This window comes from Colletotrichum abscissum (genome assembly GCF_030869225.1).
Source record: "Colletotrichum abscissum strain IMI 504890 chromosome Unknown Scaffold_45.1, whole genome shotgun sequence".
Classification (NCBI taxonomy): Eukaryota; Fungi; Ascomycota; class Sordariomycetes; order Glomerellales; family Glomerellaceae; genus Colletotrichum; species Colletotrichum abscissum.
The window spans coordinates 253,534-273,538 of NW_026850376.1; the positions used below are offsets into that span (position 1 = coordinate 253,534).

The window sequence follows — 20,005 nt, forward strand, 5'->3', positions numbered from 1 at the left end:
AGATGCCCGTCAAGTCAAGCAAGAGCGAATGTGTGCGTGTGTGTGTGTGCGTTGTGGGTGTGTGGGCGGGTACCTAGTGTGAGGTACTGTCCCTTTGGCGATGGGACGTGAAGGGTACAGGTAGGTAGGTACCTTACCATCGAGCGTCCGGCAAAGTACCTCGGTCAGTCTGGAGATACTGTGTGTTGACCGGGGATGGGACTGGTACAAGGTTGCAGATGCCCCACAAAACGCGAAAGCAGGGTCCGTCGGTGGGATGGGAGATTTGATGGATGGGAAAGAGAGCGACCGCCGCAGTCACGACTCACTACCTTATACCTTAGCAATTTAGGTCCCTTAGTCCCGTCGCAGCCTTCCCCATTACTTAAGGTACTTGAGTAAGGAACCTAAGGCACCTTTCCCAAAGAATCTTCCATTCCCATGCGCTGGCTCAATACAATCACCTGCGAAATACATTTGGAGAAGAAGGCTTCGGAACCTGCTCTCCTCGTGACCATAAGAAGAAATCTGGTATTATTCCGCACAACTAAAACTATATGGTTCTTGTCCTCCAGGCAGCTGTGGGCACCTGGTTCTTCATAACCTTTCACTAAGGCACCTCACCTTACGGGTCACCTTACCTGGGTACCTAGGTACCTTGCTCAGATACGTACCCGAACTTTCCTCGATCCAATAATTCCCGGGTACGTACACAGCAGCCTGAGATGGCAAGGTCAGTTTTACATGGCAAACATGGCCCGGGCACAGTGCGGCGGCATCACTTGACCGAATAGGAACAAAGTACCTCCAGGGGTCGTACCTCACTCTCTCTGCTGGTCTGAGGTGGTCCACCATTCCTTCCTGTTTCCTTTCTCTCCTCCTTGCTCTTCATCCAATGGCTACCTTAATTAGGTACATGCCTCTCAAGAGCTCCAGTCCGTCACCAATCACTACAGTCTCTTGAATATCCCCGTCCGGGCTGTAGTGGGGGACGGGGGCATCACCTTGCCTTCTTCCATGGAGTCCAAGAGGCTCCATGAAACTTGCTGGACTAACGGATACTGAATTCCATCCGTCCTCCTCTGATTACCAACTTCTCGTTACTTGTTAGAAAAATGACAAGTGGTACATAAGGCAGTGAGGTAAGATGATGTATTTAGACCTCGTGCGGAAAAGCGATGGACAGACTGAGTGAGGCTGAGGCACTTTGACACATTTCATGTTCGTACGGATACTTCCCACACCGAGCCGAGTTATGCTACCAAAAGACGGAAGCCTCACCACGGACGAATGAGCGGACGGAATTAGGGTCTAGAATAGATGACTTGGCGCGAGCACATGACTTGACCTCCAGCTTAGGGAAGTATCCGTACGATCAGGCTGTGCCTACCTGTGTACGGCTTCCGGATAGACTTGGTCAAGATAGGTACGCACCTCACTCGACGGAGAAGAGTAAAGCACGGAACTTCAAAGCAGTATTCATATCCAGCTTCCACAAGATCCGCAAGTCACTCGACTTCCGCTGGCCCTTTAGTGCTAGCTGTCCATCCGTACAAAGTGAACGCGAAAAGGCAATAATGGTCTTGCGTTCCATCTTGTCTGGAAATTCCATATATACTTTCTGCTCGCTGTCCTGCATTCCCCTGCCAAAAGAATTAGCGTCTGCTTACGCTACGGTTTCCTTGCTACCTGTAGCCTACAAAGCCTGAACCGCTAATTGACTGCTTTTCAACTTTCCGCCAACAGCTTCATTCCCGCTTTCAGGTTACATGGCTACACTCCCGCCCAGAGCTAGCCCCCAGAACAGACTGGTCAGGGGGACACCAGTTGAGGGTGAACAAGGGGAGGCTGGTATGGGGGAACCGTTGCAGGCTGAAAGCAGCAGGCCGCCGTGCCCTCCAATGCACAAAGTACGGACGGAGTACTACTGTGTAGACCTTGGACCACCTCGCCAAAAAAGATGACTCGATCCACCGCGGAGTCGGGAACCTTGAGCCTGGAGTCTTAAGCCCGAAGCCTGAAGCCTGAATCACTTTGGATAAAAGGGGGCAGGGCTGTAAATATGGACATGGACATGGGCTCGGCCGTGTTTCCTACGTAATCGGGTCTGGAGACCACGTCCCGTGCGCCAAACGGTCTGTTCTCTTTCCTTGGGCAGCCTGCTTAATGCCGGGGTTTGACGTGCGTGGTGGTGGTGGGCTGGGCGATTTCAAGATGCGATACCGATTTAACAACAGGACCATCCTATCCTTCAGCAAACAAGGCTCCTCTGTCTGTGCCGTAAGAATACTAAGTGTGTGAATGCCCATGCTTATCGCACGGGACACTGTCCGATGGCGAAATAGACATGCGACACCTGTATCGGAGGGTCGGACAGCTCGGCAAGGCGACGAGACTTGGGCCCGACGCGTGAGCCTCTGTGAGCTTATTCGACTGATGCCAACAACAGCGCCAGAGGTAAAAGGAAGGGCTGGTCGTGGCAGAAATAATCAGACGGCCAGACTGAGTTTTGCCCATTGTCGATGTGCAAGGGGAATCGGCACGAAGCCGTTACCGCTGGTATTCAACCAGCCCATCCCGGGCTCTCGCGTACAGAGCTTGCCTCAATGCTGAACAATACCCTGCGGCTCCGCGATGCTGTATCGCCGCGTCGTGATCCGGGGCATTCGTTGCCGGCCATTCACCGAGGGGGGGGGGGGGGGGCTCTCTCGGTACGTTGTCATGTTGTCCATCGCCCGCCGCCGCTGTCGTGGTTAGTCGTCCGCGCGCCTCTGCCAGCTGCCGTGGTGTGCCATGGCTTTCTCTCACATTTCATCTGCATAAGGTACAGGGAAGCCAGGGCAGATGTTCGGAAATAGAGCAACTGCCCAGTACCTCAAAGCCTCGGGCTCCATGGCTTTTCTTCGCACGGAGCGCAAAGTATCGGTATCTAAAGGTCTCGTCGAGGCAGGGCAGTCCGCGTCCAGTCGCATCACTCGACATGCCAGGCCTGTCGTTGGCTGGCTCAGCGGCAAAGTGGATTGGATGGAGGATCCCGCGCTGGATATTTCATGGCCTGGGGTTGTTCCAGAGGCAGGCCAAGCCTGGCCCGGGCGAGTGTCCGCTGCGAAATTGAGTTTCCCACTGGTGCTCAGCTAGGATATGATCCGAAGCAAAGACGGTGTGTGACGCCCGGTGAGGTGTGAGTGCTAAGTTAGGTTGACTAGTTGAGTGGTGTCGCACACCTACGCATACACCGGCCTGGCATGGCACGGCGGATACGTACAACCAAAGCAACACACCCTTTTTTTGTTCTTTTCTCTCGACATTTCTGGTGTATTTTCCTTCTGTGCCTGGCTGATCCGGTTTGTGCGGCATTGACAATCAAAGGGATTTGGCTGGAAAACAAGCTGCTGCGGTAGCTTGGTGCGTATAGGGATTGACCGTATTCATCCTGTTTCTGCCCTGCCTGACAAGAGCCATTGCGATGAAATGCGAAACATACGCGACCAGGTCAGGCCGCTGTCGCTCACTCAAATCGACGTGCTGACAGTTGAGGCCGTCAGCTCCAGCCAATGGCAAAGAACTCCGAGGTAGATCGAGACCGATAGCCGGAGAACGAAGTGGCCGTGCTGCTGATAGGCCCCGTACCCTTTTTGGAGGGGCAGCTCTAGCCTCTAGCCTCTGGGTGCATTGAAGAACGCAGCACCCTCACCAGTCCATGGCAGGAAAAAGGAAGAAAACAGTCCAATGCTAGTGGCTGCAATTGACACACGTCTGGAAGGGAGCTAGGTAGGTATTGATGTACCACAGTAGAGCAGAAGAGAGATGGGAGACACTTGGATACATCGGTACCATAAGACGCTGATCAGGGTTCTCCGTATCCAACACGGTGCCTCGTGGTCAGCCGGGTTTGGTAGGTACATCGTCCGCCGTAGCCCATGGCGGGACTCTTCTGTACCTCGGGCCACTCGAAGAAAGCCGGGAAGAGCAGGTACCGAAGTTTCTCGTCTTTTGTGGATGCAGATGAGTTGTATTGATCTGTAGGTGGCACCAAGACAGCAAGGCGTCCAGACTCCAGTGCGTGTACTTGCATATGTGGGAGGTAGGGGTTTCCACATCGTAGCCAATCCAGCGCAAGTTAAGCAGCCCGTAGTGCAATGGAAATGATGAACGAGGTATCATCGAAGCGGCGAGATGAGGTCAGTCCAGCTGTTGTTCATCGTCAGTCTGCGGTTCGTATATCTAACTAGACTCTGGAGGAAACCGCCTTGGAAATTGACGAGACCTTGATGCTTGGGTTGCTTGAGTTGCTTGGATCGGCTGGCGCATGGTGAGAATGTACGTGTGGCCTGGTGATGAACGGAGTTCCCTCGCTGTGCCATTGAGAATCCGAAGACAGGCCACAAGTCGGGATAGGTATGGAGGCCGTCGTGAAAGCTAAGGCTAGGTAAAATGAAGGGTTCTGGAGGCTGAAGCACCCGCTCATTCCAATCATTGCTGCGTCGGTGGCCGATGGAGCCATGGCCGAATGGCATGCATCTTCTTCTTGTTTCTGCTGCATGAGGCCCGTTTCTGTTCGCATGTTGCAGGTTGCAGACGACTCTGCATCAGCATCAGCGCGTCGGGTATCTGATGGGCCAGCCGACGCTCAATGGTGGGCTTCCGTGCTCAATTGTTGCTCATCTCTGATTCGACATGCGGCAGCGGTTTATTGTCCAACATACGTTTCTCGTCCAGCGTTGAAACCTAGGGCGAAGGATCCTGGAATAAGAGACTCAAAGTATGTCGACAGCCATGGGAACAAGGTGTTCAATGTTGTTCGATATAGTGCCTGGGATGGTGCAAGTACAGCAGCGGCTGAAGCCCGACAGGTCGAGAGGCGCCGACCAGCAGAACTGAAATGGTAGACGGGGAGTTGTATTGAGAGAACATGTCGTCAGGTAAGCAGAATCAGTCGATCGATTTGCGAGCCCGCGGATGCTGGTGGTCTGGCGGTGCTGGTGGATTGGAAGCTGGGGGAGCAAGGGCGTTGTCGCGAGAGACGCCGTGAGTGGCTGGCGAAAATGGCGGCACCCTGCCTCTTGCACGCTAGCGCTGCTGCGTCAAGCTGCAACGCAAGTGCAAGTGCAAGTGCAAGGGCAACTGCGAATGGATAGCGACGGAGTAGCTGCTTGGAAATGTGCAGGTGCAGCTAGGTAGCTATCCAATTCCAAGGGAACTCGGGAGGGCCTATCTGGGGCCTGGAGGTCGAGGTGCAGCAGGACAGGGCCGAGTGCATGAGCGGATGCAAGGCAGTTCGTAGTTGTGTCGTGGATCGTGTGCTAAGGTATTCGTAAGGCACGACTCAGAAGAAGCACATTATCACACCTCTACGCAGTGGTGTAAGTGGTGCACCCTGCTTGTTGTCTGCTAAGGTGCTATGTGATCTGGTGTATGATTTGGTGTTTAGTGTTTGAGACAAGAAGCAACGTGAGGTTGAGTTCCCCGTCCTCGGGCTGTGGAAAGGCACGTACGTACCTCACATGGTGGAGATACCTACCATCGATGATTGGGTGACTGTGCCACCATAGTAGATCCTACCAAGCACAGTGCGGCGGGTTCCACTCTGTCGTTCCGTGGTGCAGTCGCAGGAAGGTACGGAGCAAGGAGTATCGACTACCTGCTTCTCATGTTCGTGACTTCCTTCATAATGGCAAATGCTGCCTTCCCATTACCTATCACTTTATTTCCATTCACCTCCACGGACAATAGGTACCCGAGAGAATGGAAGGCACGATGAACACCCGACATCCTTATCTTAGGTCCACTCACATAATGAGGTAAGGTACAGTATCAATAGAAATGTCAAGACTCGAAAGCAATTCAGGTCCAGGACCCAAGCCTGACGTTTATTCGGCGCTGGACAAGTATACCATGTACTCCGTGCTCTATGCCTGCACAGTAGGTAGGTTCCTTGCCTAAGGTACCTACTTGCCTTTGAAGCGTGGCCTGCAACGGCAAGACCCCTGTTGCCTTGGTTCTCGGGCCAAACTTCTTGCCTTGTTCGCATGTCTTCGGTGGCTCCAGATGTCCGAGAGGGTCGTCTCTTCTTTTTCGAGAATCAACGCTCACCGGCGGCCGCAACATTGACGACCATCCTTTCGCATCGCATCCACCCACGCCGTCGCCGCATTCCCAAAGCTCGTGATCGAATCACGGCCAGCTGTCATGTCACTCCATCCTAAGCCCGTTTCCTCGTTTCGAGCCCTGGGCACAGACTCCACCTTGTCACACTCCAAGACTCCAATCTGAGGTGGAGATTCGTTCCCTCACCGAATCACCCACAAACCCAAGCATCAAACTTCTCCACGCCAGACTCCACCACCACCACTCGTCGCCACTGTCACACTCTCCGTCACAACCACCACCAGTTCTTCAGCACAAGCGGTTTTGCCCCTCCATCCGCCAGATGAGCACATCCTGACATGGCCCAACCTCCTGCTCAGTCCACTGGAAGGCCATAGCTCGGCCCAGCCATCGACTTTGACAGCAATATCTCCGATACGGCTATCGGTACACTACGGGAAACGGGAAGCCCAGATACACACGGATCCTAACTATGGACCCGTCTCGGCTACGACGAGTGGGTTTCTCTGACTTCCAACCCTGCCAGGCAGCCGACCCGACTTCATATCTCGCCGCGGCCGCCGCCGCCACTGGGGGTTCATAATGCATGAACGCCTGTGCAAGCTATGGTCAGCATGCTCCGAAGTGCAAACAACACCGGTAGTTCCAGGGCAACTCCTCAGAACCAAAGCGACACTCGCACATCGTAGTAGCGTACGGATACAAAGATGAGACAAGAAATGATACGGCTGCACCGTAACCTTTTCCCACTATCGCCGTCTGCTCTATATCTCTCCATCTCTGTCATATTGACTCATTGACTTGGGTGACGGCGCTCTGTAGGCTCAATGCTCACTGGATCGGCCGCTGTACCCGATCAAAGTTGTCAGCAGCCTGCGCCGTCCTCTTAGGTTCCGAGGCCGGCGGCGGCCTCTTACTACAATCGTATTATTTACTTCCTGCGCACACAATGACGGCTTTGCCTCGCTATCAATGGGCAGTCCAGAAACGCGAGACACTGATGCCACTTGTCTCCGCTCGACTGCAGATGTCCATATATGCCCGCCGCCCGTTGTTGTCCGCCAATGACACAGACCGAAACACTTAGACAGAAGCACAAGAGGGTCCAACTCGCTGAAAACCCCATGGCACCTCAATCGTCAGAGTAAGAGTCACACGGAGCTAGCAGGGCTTGCCTGGTAGTACCCGCGATCCAGATCCCTCCACTCTGCCAAAACTGCGTCACAGCTTCAGATCTCTGCACAAAAGCATTTCCTTGCATGCAACGTCCACCGAGTATGGAAGAAGAGAAAGAGAGAGAGCGGGCGAGCATATAGGCGGCCGAGACACGGGCTGACAGACTGAAGAGTTTCTGCATAGCTGAAATGGTTTCCAGCTTCGGGCCACCGATATTTGAGCTGCGCTGGCGACAAAAATGATATCATTCAACATAGACGCCAGTGTGTCCTGCGTAAAGATGATGACTTTCACCACATCGCCCACGCATACATCTTACATCAAGAAGGCCCTGGGGGACATATCACCGTCCTAGATGTGTTAGCTGACTGGCCAGGCTTTCTGTGTATAATCATTATTCGCGCACTAAGCATCTGCCGAGACTCGTTGGGTCCGTGTTATCAACCTATATCAAGATCTATCACCGTTGAATCTCACGCCAGGACGCGAAGTGGCAACGGTGCTCTCACCAACATACGAATATCATCTGCTCGACAAAGAGCTTCCAGTTTCTTGCCTGTTACAGTACAACCCACAGCAAAGCACAAAAACCTCCGATCTGTAGGTACTCTATTAATAACGGTGCCTACACTAGAGGCACAAAGTCGAGACCCATAGAGGCCCGTCGATCTTATCCAGCCGCCTTGGTCCCGGAGACGCACAAAAAAGAGACATTATCAAGCAGGTACTTACAACCATTCGGTCCTCCATGTACCTCCGACAGTGTTGGCTGAGACCGGAGCTCACTGTGCTTCCTCGACATGGGCCGGGGTCTTAGCCCGCACACCTTCACACGTTGCTGTTACGTCGGTGGAGCTCCAGGGTCGCAGACTGGAATTGGACGACGGGAAAACGCAATGATTCCTATCTGCAAGTCAATAGATGGAGGGGCTTGGCTACCCGCCCTCATTGTCCAACGGCGAATCGCTTGGGTGGGCTTCTTTGCCCTCCTCCAAGGAACCCTCGCAATAACCTCCTGTTAACGACATGTCATGCTGGGGGAGCCCGTCGGTGACTGGTATCCAGACTTGGGCAGGGCCCTCTGGCGCGCTTTCCGATGGAACTCGACATTGAACATATTATTCAGAATCTAGAGCTGTCGAAACTTTGTCGCAAGCTCGCTTACCACTCGACTCGCCCGACACGGGATACGAGATTGAAGGACCCCGTCGCTCTGCGTTGTACAGCCCACACTGTTGAAACGAATCTTGCTGCGACGATGAGAGAAAACGGCTGAGCAGTAGACGCCGGCGATGCCGCCAACATCTTGACAGCGCCCACGCTACGGATACGCTACCGCTACCGCCTCTGTTCACGGCGACGCCCGGACCGGTCAGGGCACAGCAGAGAGCCTAGCGATTTGGGGTATCAACGGCTTAACAAGCCACCCCTGTCCCACACCCTCGTCCGTTGTCCTTGTGACCTCTTCCGATACTTTGTCAGCTCAGGGATATGAGGTTCAACGCCGGCTTACCTGCTTAGGGAGACGGACATTTTATCCTTGGACGCAGCCAGCAATGCCATCTCATCCTTGGGCGTGGTGATACGTGCAGCTGTAGCACGCTTGACTTGAGAAGAAATTGTTTTAGCTACCCAGTGCCAGTCATCGACGGTTCCAAGTCCCATTTGCTTCAGGCATTCTGATAGCGTTGGCTTCCGTCACGGGATATCGTTGCTGGCATTCTATCTCAGACACGAGCCCCCCTCCAGCGCCAGGTCCAGGGCTTGTTGGAAGACGGTGAGCGTGGCCCGCAATAGCAACGAGGATCAGCGCGGTCACGATTTCTCACCGACGGCGCAAATAAGTGACGTCCCTTACGGTCTGCGTCAGGAACGAATACCAGCGGCCTGGGTGTCTTATTTCAGATGGCACACTTTACGGCTGGCTGACGACGATCGAAGTGCCAACGGATCCATCCATTACAGTCTAAATAAATTTCCTGATTGCATGCTGGGCTGTCCATCACCCGTCCTTGCTCCCTGTCCAACATCGATTGCTGCGAGTAGCTCAGCCCGCGCAATTGGCCCTTGTGCTCCCGATCTCAGGGCCTATGAACCGCGTCTTCGCATCAATACAAAATCTCGCGCGTTTCCGCGGCCCACGCTCGCCGACTTGGTATTCATTGAGAGAGAAGCGTCGTATATTTCAGCACGTACCATGCGCTTAGTATTTTCGGCAGAGTGTGGGGAATGGGGATTAGCTCTGCTCAGCACGGTGGAACGACTGCAAGGATTCAATGGTGTGGTGGTAGCCTGGTAGGTACTCACACAAGCTCTCGACGAATCCTCAGAACGTGCTTGCGGAGCTTCCGCCGGCGTAAGCACGAAAGCTTGCTCAACAGAGGATGTTTCTACATACAACTTTGCAAGCTTTCAAAGCTTAGGCTACGTTTGTCCTGCCACTATCAGAGCAACAAAAGAATACTGGATACCCCAGCGGTACAGTTACAATGCAAGGCAATTGAACCATGGCCATATCTCAATCGATCTCGGTACCAAACAAAGGTGACATGAGCGTAGGCGAAGGTCAACCGAAGTCTGCTTCTGCTGCTTGCTACTTGGGCCCAGTTTCATTGACAGAGACAGGCAATTAAAGACAGGTTGCTCCTGTATCCGTAGACAAGGCCGCATCGAATCAACCATCTGTACGACATAGCTTCGCGGCTCGGCACTGTCACCCTTCCCTCGACTGCAGATTCTCCAACTTTTCCCCAAATTACTCTAATCATCGAAGGGGGTATCGGGCTCTACCCTAGCCGCAGGTCAGAGTGCAACCCATCCTCGGCGACGAAGGATGGCCCCCTCCCCCTGAGTCAACGAGAACACTTGCGTTGGGAGTTGCAGAACAGTCCACTATGAACCATTGTTAGGATTGATAACTCGCCGGAACATGAGAAGCAAGTAAGCTACGGCTACTACTACAGTAAGGGTGCGTATCTCCAGTCGACTCTGGGTTGGCAGTCTTGGACCCAAGGCGTTCAGGCAATTGCAAAATGCAATGCACCAGGTGCGCCGAGATTCAGGGCCCATACATGGACAACGACAGATCACAGTTGTTGAAACATGAGCAGCCTTCTCATTCGTCTCACTCTCGACTGGCGTCCTCTGTCGATCCACACTGATGTTGGGCCACTCGGATTGGCCTGTCTTTCAAAATCAGTACCGTCTTTTTGAGGCTGTGCAAAAGAGCATCCGTCCATCCATCGGGCATCCATCCTTGAGCAGCTGGGCCTGTCGGCTTTTCCCTGGTTGAATGGCAGCCGATATGGAGACTGACTTTCTGCAGCTTCAACCGCTTCCGTTGCGCTTGTGTGCCCTTATTTCCGTCAGCCTATCATGTTGCCCTCGCCGGCTGTCTCAAGTGTAGAACGTTTCTCGAGAGCCGGTGACAAATCTGAGAGGAGGACCAGCGTTCCTGGACCACAAGCAGCCTCCCACCATCTTCCGCGTTCGACGAACCCTCCAGGGCAGCTTAGGCCACGCATACTTACTCCAAATCCGCTCACACTTTTCAGGACGGGATGGATGGGCCAGTGAGTTGGTGGGTAGAAGGAAGGGGAGAGCGAGAAGCATCAAGCCCCAAGCTGATCCAAGGTTGTCCCGGGCCAATCCAGCCATCGGAGACTCACACGGCACGGCAAGCGTCAAGCAACAGAGGATCCAGGCCAATGTGGTTCTCCAACCCGAGCCAGCCCGCCCAGCTACGCAAGCATCCAGCTACCCTAGCACACGCATGGCGTTCTCCAAATCAACCCCCAAGTCAACGGCTGGCGCAGCAATTCGCATCAACACCATCCAACTATGAGGGACCAAATAGCTCTTTCGACATTCCTCCCGTCGTGAGGTATTAGCCGGCCACCTCCCCCGATTATGAGCACCTGACACCCCTGGTATTAGCCCCGGCAGCGTGTCACCCCTGTCTACCCCAGATTTCTCCAGTTGTATTTTCCTGTTCATGGACCACCCAGGCTTAACAGGCATCTTCGGGAAGTTGGTCAGGGAGCAGGTTCAATCTTGTCTTCAATTTGCCGGTCAGTTCCTTTCCCTTGCAATTATTGCTCCAGTCATATGAGCCAATTGATATGATTATCACTCGGATCTGAGGATATGTCACCTCGGAACGACGCTGGGACTATGTAGAAATACATCCTGATAGTGCTAGCCATCCGGCAGACGTCAGTTGTTGCTTTTTTGTTGTTGTTTTTTTTTTGGCTCCGTCAACTTTTGGATGTCGTATTGGACTAGTTGGTCCTGTCTAAACCCTGAAGACAACGACTCTACGTGAAGTCGACGCCGCTCGTCTGCATAAGGTACTATTCGAGATGCACCTGCTAGAGCCCAGACACCAGAGGCCCAAAGGTGTATGCCGGCGGCATTCGCTGGGCATATTCGTGACGTAGGTGCTCCGGGTTCGCCCCGGACCCATGGCTCTAGCATCGATTTGAAGGTCGCAGTTCTGTTTCGCCATTGAGGTTTGTCAGGGCTTATCCATCTAATCATAGAGCTAGGCGACGGGGAATTAACGAAACCAAGATACGCGTTTCGTCAGGGCTAAACAACTCTTTTTCTGGTTCATCGGTACGCCAAGTGAGGATTGCAATGCGCACTTGAAGCGTTCAATCAATCGATTTAGCCTGCTTCGCCGCGAATGATCAAGACGAGGTGTCGCACCAACGCCGTGCCAGACTGCCTGCCACCCACCATAAGCTCTCATGTACGGAAAGAATCTATGGGATATTCCGTTCTTAGACCTGTGTGATTAGTATTATAAATCCGAAATCTGGAGCTGGGGGACCTCTGCTGGCGGACGTTGATGGAGCTCTGTTGAGTTGGCTTGCCGTCCTTTCCGAAATCCACAGGAGGTGAGATGCAGTCGCCGAGGTATCTGTATGCCGCGTCTGTCACAATCCGTACTACACTGGGCGGGCGACCGTCCATGATCTAATTAGCTGCAACAGACGGCTGGCATTACTGGGAGCTCAGGGCTGGCCTCAACAAATAGGAAGAAAGTTGTCGATGCTCTCGGGAATAAGTCTGGCATCCGATGACCGTTGCTTATCCGATGGAGGAATCGACTTGGCTCATCGTCACAACTTCATGCACACTATCCGAACACGCACATATACATACCACCACACCACCTTCTGCTGCTGCTTCTTCTAGGTACCTTAACATACCCAGCAATTTGGTCTCATCGTAGGCGTCACCAACCACATGGCAGCCTGTCGCCTATCCGGCTGTGCTTGCGTCACTGCGCGTACAATGAAGTGACGCTGGAAACCTCGATTGAGCTTGATGCTACCTTCGTCACAGCTTTCTGTAGGATCGTCTACAATCAGCAAGAGCGGAAACTCTGTGAATATTTGCAGTTTAATACGGATCCCCGCTGAGCTGTCATTGCCACACCAAAGTACTTCGGTTACAGAAAAGCAGTTCGTAAACCAGTCTTCGCTTTTTTGCCACGGCTACGTTGATTGGGTCTCTGCTGCCACTTCGCTTTTACTTGGGCCAAACCCGTTCGTGGCTCCGTTGCGTTGTGCCTATTGTTGGCCCACACACCCACTCACAAATAACATGCAGACTCTGGAACTACGCCAATCCATCGTTCCATGTCGCGGAGAATTCTTCTTTGCTGCTGCTAGTCAGCGTCGCTAGACAGAGAATGGGCCTGTGTCGTGCAGAGAAGGGAAATGAATTTTGAGTCTCTCGAACGTCGCTGGCCAAGGTCGGGCGTATGGAACTGCTTGGGAGTCGCCACTGGTCCAAAATTCCCGCGCCATTTGCCTTTGGTCCAAGGTCATCGTCATTGGTGGCCTTGAGCAGATGCAAACTGCCGTTCCTGGACTCGGTCGGCTCTCAACGTCGGCTTGGACCACGCCACCTTGACTCACGGTGGGCGGTCTTTGTTCTGGTCCCTTGAGGTTCCTACGGGAAACGCTTTCTTTCAGGGGACTGACGATATCCCGTAGACTAGCAAGCGCCCGTCGCCAATTTACCCAGTCACACACTCGCAATACCGTTCTTCAGCTTTAACGATAGACGAACAGGCGCCACAGCTTTGCGTGGAGCTATATACTTAGTCCCAAGCCTGAGTCGTCACGCTCCCTGTTCACCAGCCTCCAAAAACCACAACGGCCGTCCCTCATCTTCAGGTTCGGGGGCTGGTGTGGCTCTTCGCAGAACATTCGCTATGCTTTGAACCGAGTTGACGGCCGCACTACGGGAGGGATGTGGCGACGCCGGGCCACGCTACCAGCCCGTGAGTGTGTTCACCGGCCGCCCTTCGGTCTGTCGATCGGCGCCGATCATTCTGCATCACGGAGTAGTTTCTTGGAAAGAAAGAAAAAACGAGTATGTTCGGCGGCACGGCGTTAACTCGGGTGCGGTGGGTGGCTACGTGCAATATCAGGCTCTTCAGACGACGTGCAGTACCTGTTATTTCCTGTATGCAGTCCTGACAGTTTGCGGCATGGTCGAAATCCACCAGCGTGTGGCGCAAGCGAGAAGCGAGAGCGGGTTGGCATTTGATTCCTTCTGGTGTCTTCCAAGCTAGGGTCCTTGTGTTCTCTCGGGTTGATCTCTGCATCTTTTGGGGGTTGCAAGGTGATCTTCGGAGGTTATCGGCAGTTGGAGGGACATGGAAGGGTTCGACAATCTGTTGGAATGGCCTGGCCACCCGCTGATCGCTATCGCGATCGTCCGTTTGTCCGCGCTCAGAGATGGTTCAACGGTCGTTGGTGGTCGCGCTGCCATGGCGAGTGCTGTGACGCCGCAACGTCATCAACGTTTCTGGAGGGACTTTGTTCTGATTGATATAACGTTATTACGGCATTGCCATTCCGAGAGTTTCTTGTATGATCGAAGGATGGCTTCGCATTTGCCACGACCCTCTCGACATGGTGAGATTCAATTCCCAATTGCACGTTCAGAGGTGGTCGGTAGCACAAGTATATTATTTCGAGACTATATGGGGAATAGCCACTGCCGAAGACGAAGCATCTTCTGAGAGCATAAGATATCTGAAGACTAAGCATCGAAATCCATTGAAGTTCACCGGTACTGCTCGAGTCTTTCACGTATGCCTTGCTGTAGATTAACGCGTGAATCATGATGATGCGAGGCCCAACTCATGCATTATCACGTTCTTTCGAAGGTACGAGTATCTGTCGATGTGATGAAGAAGAGAACCAATTGGGTATTATTATGAGCAATCATCAAGACGGAGCTCAGCTTCTAAACATGATGATGCCAGGCTCCTGAAAGCATACTACTACCATGAGATGCCGGCATCGTAAAATCCTCTCGAGGAACCGTAGAAACGAACCGTCCAAAGATACCGCCACCAATTCATCAAGGCATCAATCCGCACAGCCCCCCATCGTGAATCATCCCCCTCGATATTATCAGCCGTCTTACGACTGATCAATATCCATTTCATCAACATCGGCAGCAGCGGATTCGTCGAAGCCAATGGCCGCCAGTTTCTTCTTGACGTTCTGTTGCGATCTCATTTCCTACGTAATGGGACAGTGATGAGCAAAAGTGAAGCCATCGACGTGCAATATAATTACTTGTGCCGAGAGGAGGTTTGGACAACTTTACTTACCTCTTCTACCGTGTTCTTGATCACGTATCTCGTGACGAGCACTGTTTTACCCTGGCCGAAGCGGATCGCGCGGGCGATAGCTTGGTTTTCGACACTAGGGTTCCATTGGAGTTCGACGATGAAGACGCGGTTGGCGCAAGTAAGGTTGAGACTGGTGAAGTGTGTCTCGTTAGTATGTATTGTTTGTTTAAGATGCGAGAGAACGGATGGCGGTGAACTAACCCAAAGGCACCAGTGCCGGTTGTCATGATGAGAACCCGCTTCTCCTCATCCTCTGCAAACTGTCCGAGGATTTCCTGTCTTTGTGACAAGGGACAGTCGCCGTCGATCCTGTGGTACTTGACACCGACCTTTTCGAGGTGTTTCGCGACAAGGCGGAGCGTTCTCGTCCAGCAAGAGAAGATGATGCTGTTTCCGAAGGGAATTAGTGATGTTCGAAACAAGAGTGACAGGCTAGGCTCTTCACAGGCCGGACCCTTCACAAGTGACTTACCTCTTGGTTGTCGAGACGTCGACTTGGACGTCACGGATCAAGGCCTCCATCTTGGTGGAGTATCCCACCGTGTTAAAGTAATCCGCATCATCCGCGCCTGACGTCGTTTGTGCGGAAGCGTCAGGAAGACTCCTGGCATCCAACGCAGGCCCATCTACTCTCACGTGCGGAATCGTACCGAGACCAGTAGAAGAAATCTTGGCCGACTTTTTCCAGTTATCGCACACGGGGCAATGCCGCTCCCGAGAGGCAGAGGCTAGGTTCGCCGACGACGACAGATCCGAGTCGTCGAGACACTCTGAGCAAAACACGTGCGGGCATTGCTTCTCGGACGCGTTGCGCAGCCTGTTGAAGCCAAGGATGGGCATGGGCTGGTGACATCCGTTGCACGTCAACTCTGCGTTCTGCCCCAACGCCGAGACGGCGGCCTCGCGCTCGTCGAGATCGAGGCGGTAGCTCCGCCGGTGCCAGGAAAAGGGCTTCTGGAAGGTGCCGTGGTTGCAGAGGATACGCATCTGGAGGTTGGCCTGGAAGAGGCCGAACTTGCTGCTCTTTTCGACCTCGCCTACCTTTTGCTTGATGGTGCGCATGAGGATCTTCTTGGTCTTGTCGTACTGGTCGCGCTCCTCGGGGCTGAACTCGAGTGGGACGACGCGTTCCTCGAGGGGAGGAAGGTCGAGCACTTCTTTGGTTCGGCGCAGGCACAGTGATTCCATGAGGGCGATGAGGCGCTCCTTGACCTTTTCTCGGTTTTCTGAGTGTTGCTCAAAGGGCACCTCGATGTAGCGGCGGAATGTGGCTGGGTTGTCAAAGGGCGTTGCGCGGATGAATGCGAAGAGGGCGCCAATGTCGGCGAGCTTGTTCTGGATAGGCGTGCCTGTGAGGCACCATCGCGAGTTTGCGTGGAGCGATCGGCAGGCTTGGTAGAATGTCGTTGCCGGGCGGCGGATGATATGTGCTGTGTTATAGTCGGTCAGTTCATCGACACTTTTGAGGAATTGAAGGTTGGAGGGAGTATGGATTCGACTGGAGGCAGTGGGAAAGTCAGAGGTTTAGAGAAGAAGCTTGCCTTCGTCGAGAACAACTCGGTACCAGCCAATCTTGTGCAAGATGGACGACTTCTTCTCGAACTCTGCAGACAAAGTATTGTAGGTTGTCACGACGATGTCGGAGCCTTTGATTATGTCAAGGTCCTTTTCTCGATTTGGGCCGTGGTACTTGATGTGTGTCAGGCTTCCGTCCACGTGCCTATCGCGTTGTTAGAAATGAGAGAGTATAATACTGGTCGCGGCAATTATCACTTACTTTTTAATCTCATTTGTCCAGTTGTAGATGAGAACTGGTGATCGTGAGTTCTCTGATTAGTGAAAAGGGGGAACCAGGTGATTGCCTAGGGACTCACGAGCAGACGATACGACCACGAGGGTCGATCCTGAGTAATGCAGATCCTTGCTCTTCTCGCTGTTCTTCTCTTCCTCGACGGCCCAGTTACGGGCGTAGTCGAGGGTCTTGACGATGAGCGAGAGAATGGACAGAGATTTGCCCATGCCCATCTCGTCGGCGAGAATACCGCCGCCCTTCTCATCCGGCTGAAGCTTTTGTTTCACGTTGGTGATCTTATGACGATACCTAGGTTTTCAGAATCAGAGTGGTGTCTATCAGCACGCAAATCTCAAGCAACGTACCATTCTTGTCCTTCTACCGTCACCCGACGCCAGAGTCTGTAGCCTTCGTTAATGTCACCAGATTCCCGCTCTAGCATGAACGCGAGCGCCTCCTGTTGGTGCCTGCGGACTACTTAGTATAACACGCGCACCAAGGGATGGTGGTGGCTAGTGATTGACAAGAGGCAGACGTTACCCTAATAGATCATTCTTCAACCGCTTGTCTCCGAGCTCACGATTGAACTCCCGCTTGTTTTCGATCGAGTCGTACACTTCAATCATCATCCGCTCCAGCTTCTGTTCCCGCCGTTGTCGCCCAGTGAATTGCCCACTATTGACATCTTTGATGAAGTTCTCGGGCATCATCTCACTGCCTTGAATCTTGAGGACGTGTGGGTTCTCATAGCAGAGCTCCCGGCGCGCATGATCCGATTTTTGCAACCAGAGCTTCCCCTCAGTCAGCTTGTCCCCAACGACCTTTGCCATAGCACGCGGGCCGTAGACGTTGATGTCGACTTTCACCATGGCCTCGACGGGCTTCTTGGCGCGGCCGATGGTCTCGCGGAGCGCATTGGTCGGGGCGATGGGCTCGAATTCGACACGGGAGTCTGGGGTTAGCAGTCGGGCGAGGGCCTTGCCGGGCCCAGAGCGGAGGTAGCCGAATTCTGTGTTGTCGTCCTTGAACGAGAGGCAGATGTGTTCTTGTGAATCGCTGAGGGTGAAGCGCTGGAAGGCTATCCTGCCAGGGGCGGAGGCTCGGCTAGACTCGCGCAACTTGGTGTCGATGACGCCCATGTCACCTATCAATTTGATGTCTACATTGTAGAGCTATAATTGATGAGTCGGGGTTGTTCTTTACACCATCTTGACAGAAGGGAGATAGGAGAAAGGCAGGATGTCCAGATGACCAAGAAACTTGATGAAATGAGTTGTGTCTTACCATGCCGTAGCAGACCTTGTCGGCATCATCCTCGCCCGCCGTCGATGAACACGAGTCCGAACCAGTGATGCTGGAATCGGGGAAGAGTGAGGGCGACTGTGTCACGGTCAAAGAATCTTGTGAAGATTCGGAGTTCTGAGGTGAGCTGTACGTTCCTAAGTCGGGCGCCTGTGCAGCAGTTAAACGTCCCCATGTTTCTAGGTCGCCAAAGTCGAAGGATGCGAGCTCGGGTTCGTTGCTGATGTTGAGACTTCCTAGTTGACCATCGACGCCTTGGTCAAGAAAAAGGTCATATATCTGCACGTCTTCGATGGGAGGGTGATCCTCGATGACGGGAAAATCATCTTGGCCGCCCTGAAGGGTGCTGTCCGAGCTTTGGAAGGGAGTATGGCTTGGATGATATCCGGGGTACGAGTAATCTTGAACGCCGCCCTGGTAGGTTGGCGTAATGGAGCCGTACGAGGAGACGGACGACGGGTCGGGATAGTGGAGATCTTCATCTTCTTCGTTGAGAAGTCTCTTCAGCGACATAGTTGCTAGGGGGTTATCGGAGACTCAGGGTAGTTGACTAAGTTAGCCTGTCGATGAGTGATTGAGACTAAGAGTCCTTCTCGGATTTGATTCCGAAGTTAGAAGTTAGTGTCTTCAAAGCTAGTGAAAGCTTCGAATAACTTCGGTTGAATGAACGAACGGTTGTCGAGTCTATCGCGCAAATGGGTCAATCAATGGATTTTCCCACTGTCAAGTGCTTCTTCTCATGCAGCCAGTGCCTTGAGGAACATGATGAGGCTCTCTGCGGCATAGCAAAAGGCGCCGGGCGAACCATTTTTGACCACATGATGACCGGTGACGTGAGGCAATCGAAGAGGCTACCGTTTGCTGTGCAGTCTCCCTCCTTGAGGCGCAGTGCGCGGACGATGATGAAGGCGATCGTGCTTCCCGTTGGTGGTTCGCACTTCGCCGAAGGCTCGTAGCTGCGCTCCGGACGCGCACAACCCACACCGCGTGCTTTTTCCACTTTCTTAGTGCCGTTGGGGTCCTTGTGAGGGTCCCCTTGAGCGATTTGGGGGGCCCTAATTGTTCTAACTGCCCTTAGGGTCATTCTCGCACCCGCTTTGCACCGCCCCTGAAGACCCCCGGCACCCCGGTTCACCGACGGTTGCTCCGCCCCAACTGCTCGGAGTCCCCCGACCGGGGCATTTTCAAGAGCCTCACTAGCCCGGAATAAGGTCAAATGATGGGGAAATGCCCACCTGCCGATGCTTGTTCTCGAGAATAGACATCGGAGATGGCTCCGGTAGGGTTGAGGATGACGTATATTGACGATGTTCGCGGGATTCCCATGTCGCGGATTGAGTCTTGTGACGCGGGATTTCTCAACTGACGATGTGGACCACTTAGCATTATACAGTGGAGGTATACCGTACGGCGTAGAGAAAGAAGAAGGCAACTCATAGCCGGCTAAGTCGGTTCCAACGGTAAGTCGCTGCATATGAACCAACCAAAGCAAGTCACAAGAGTTATGTTGACAATGCTCAACAGCCCTACGAAACAAAAGGGACACTGCAGCAGCCAACGGGGCGGAAGGGCGACTCTGCCCCTCACAAGGCGTCCGCGGGGCACGACAATCTTGAACTAGGCTGTAGACTGCGTGTTGGAAAACACGCGGGAACTCGTGCTGGTAGGTCGGTCGTCAGGGGTTAGATGCAGTGCACCAATGCAGGCCGTCGAGTGGCTTGTGGCAGCACAGAGACAGAGACACATGCAGACAGCCTGACAGCGCGCCGGAACACAATCGCTCTCTCTACGAATCCGCAGTGACGCACACAGCAACAGACAGTAGAACTGCAGATGAAGACTGTGGCAGTGGCAGTGCTCACTGCCTAGCGCCTCGCACATCCCTGGTGCCCCCGTTATGTTTGCTGTGCGGGCCTAACGACCACAAGAAACTATTGGATGCCCCTGCCAAAGACGTTGGCCTTGGGCAGGGGTTGCTCGGA

General features: G+C 53.5%; 3 protein-coding genes across 3 annotated transcripts; 1 reads left to right on the top strand and 2 right to left on the bottom strand.

Annotated features, from left to right (window-relative positions):
- Positions 1-8,678: 8,678 nt before the first annotated feature.
- On the bottom strand, positions 8,679-8,928 carry CABS01_13498 (uncharacterized protein; the record flags this gene model as incomplete). The annotated part of the gene is made up of 2 exons (XM_060546840.1): positions 8,679-8,727; positions 8,777-8,928. The coding sequence occupies 2 exons, from the start codon at positions 8,926-8,928 to the stop codon at positions 8,679-8,681; spliced, it is 201 nt and encodes a 66-aa protein (XP_060394900.1).
- Positions 8,929-10,823: 1,895 nt separating this feature from the next.
- CABS01_13499 (uncharacterized protein) lies at positions 10,824-11,153 on the top strand (the record flags this gene model as incomplete). Its single annotated transcript, XM_060546841.1, has 1 exon — positions 10,824-11,153. The coding sequence occupies one exon, from the start codon at positions 10,824-10,826 to the stop codon at positions 11,151-11,153; it is 330 nt and encodes a 109-aa protein (XP_060394901.1).
- Positions 11,154-14,714: 3,561 nt separating this feature from the next.
- Positions 14,715-18,536, bottom strand: CABS01_13500 (SNF2 family domain-containing protein; the record flags this gene model as incomplete). Its single annotated transcript, XM_060546842.1, has 10 exons — positions 14,715-14,816; positions 14,909-15,059; positions 15,131-15,316; positions 15,402-16,427; positions 16,494-16,649; positions 16,707-16,740; positions 16,804-17,030; positions 17,087-17,188; positions 17,262-17,893; positions 18,006-18,536. 10 exons carry the CDS (start codon positions 18,534-18,536, stop codon positions 14,715-14,717), a joined length of 3,147 nt encoding a protein of 1,048 aa, XP_060394902.1.
- Positions 18,537-20,005: the final 1,469 nt, after the last annotated feature.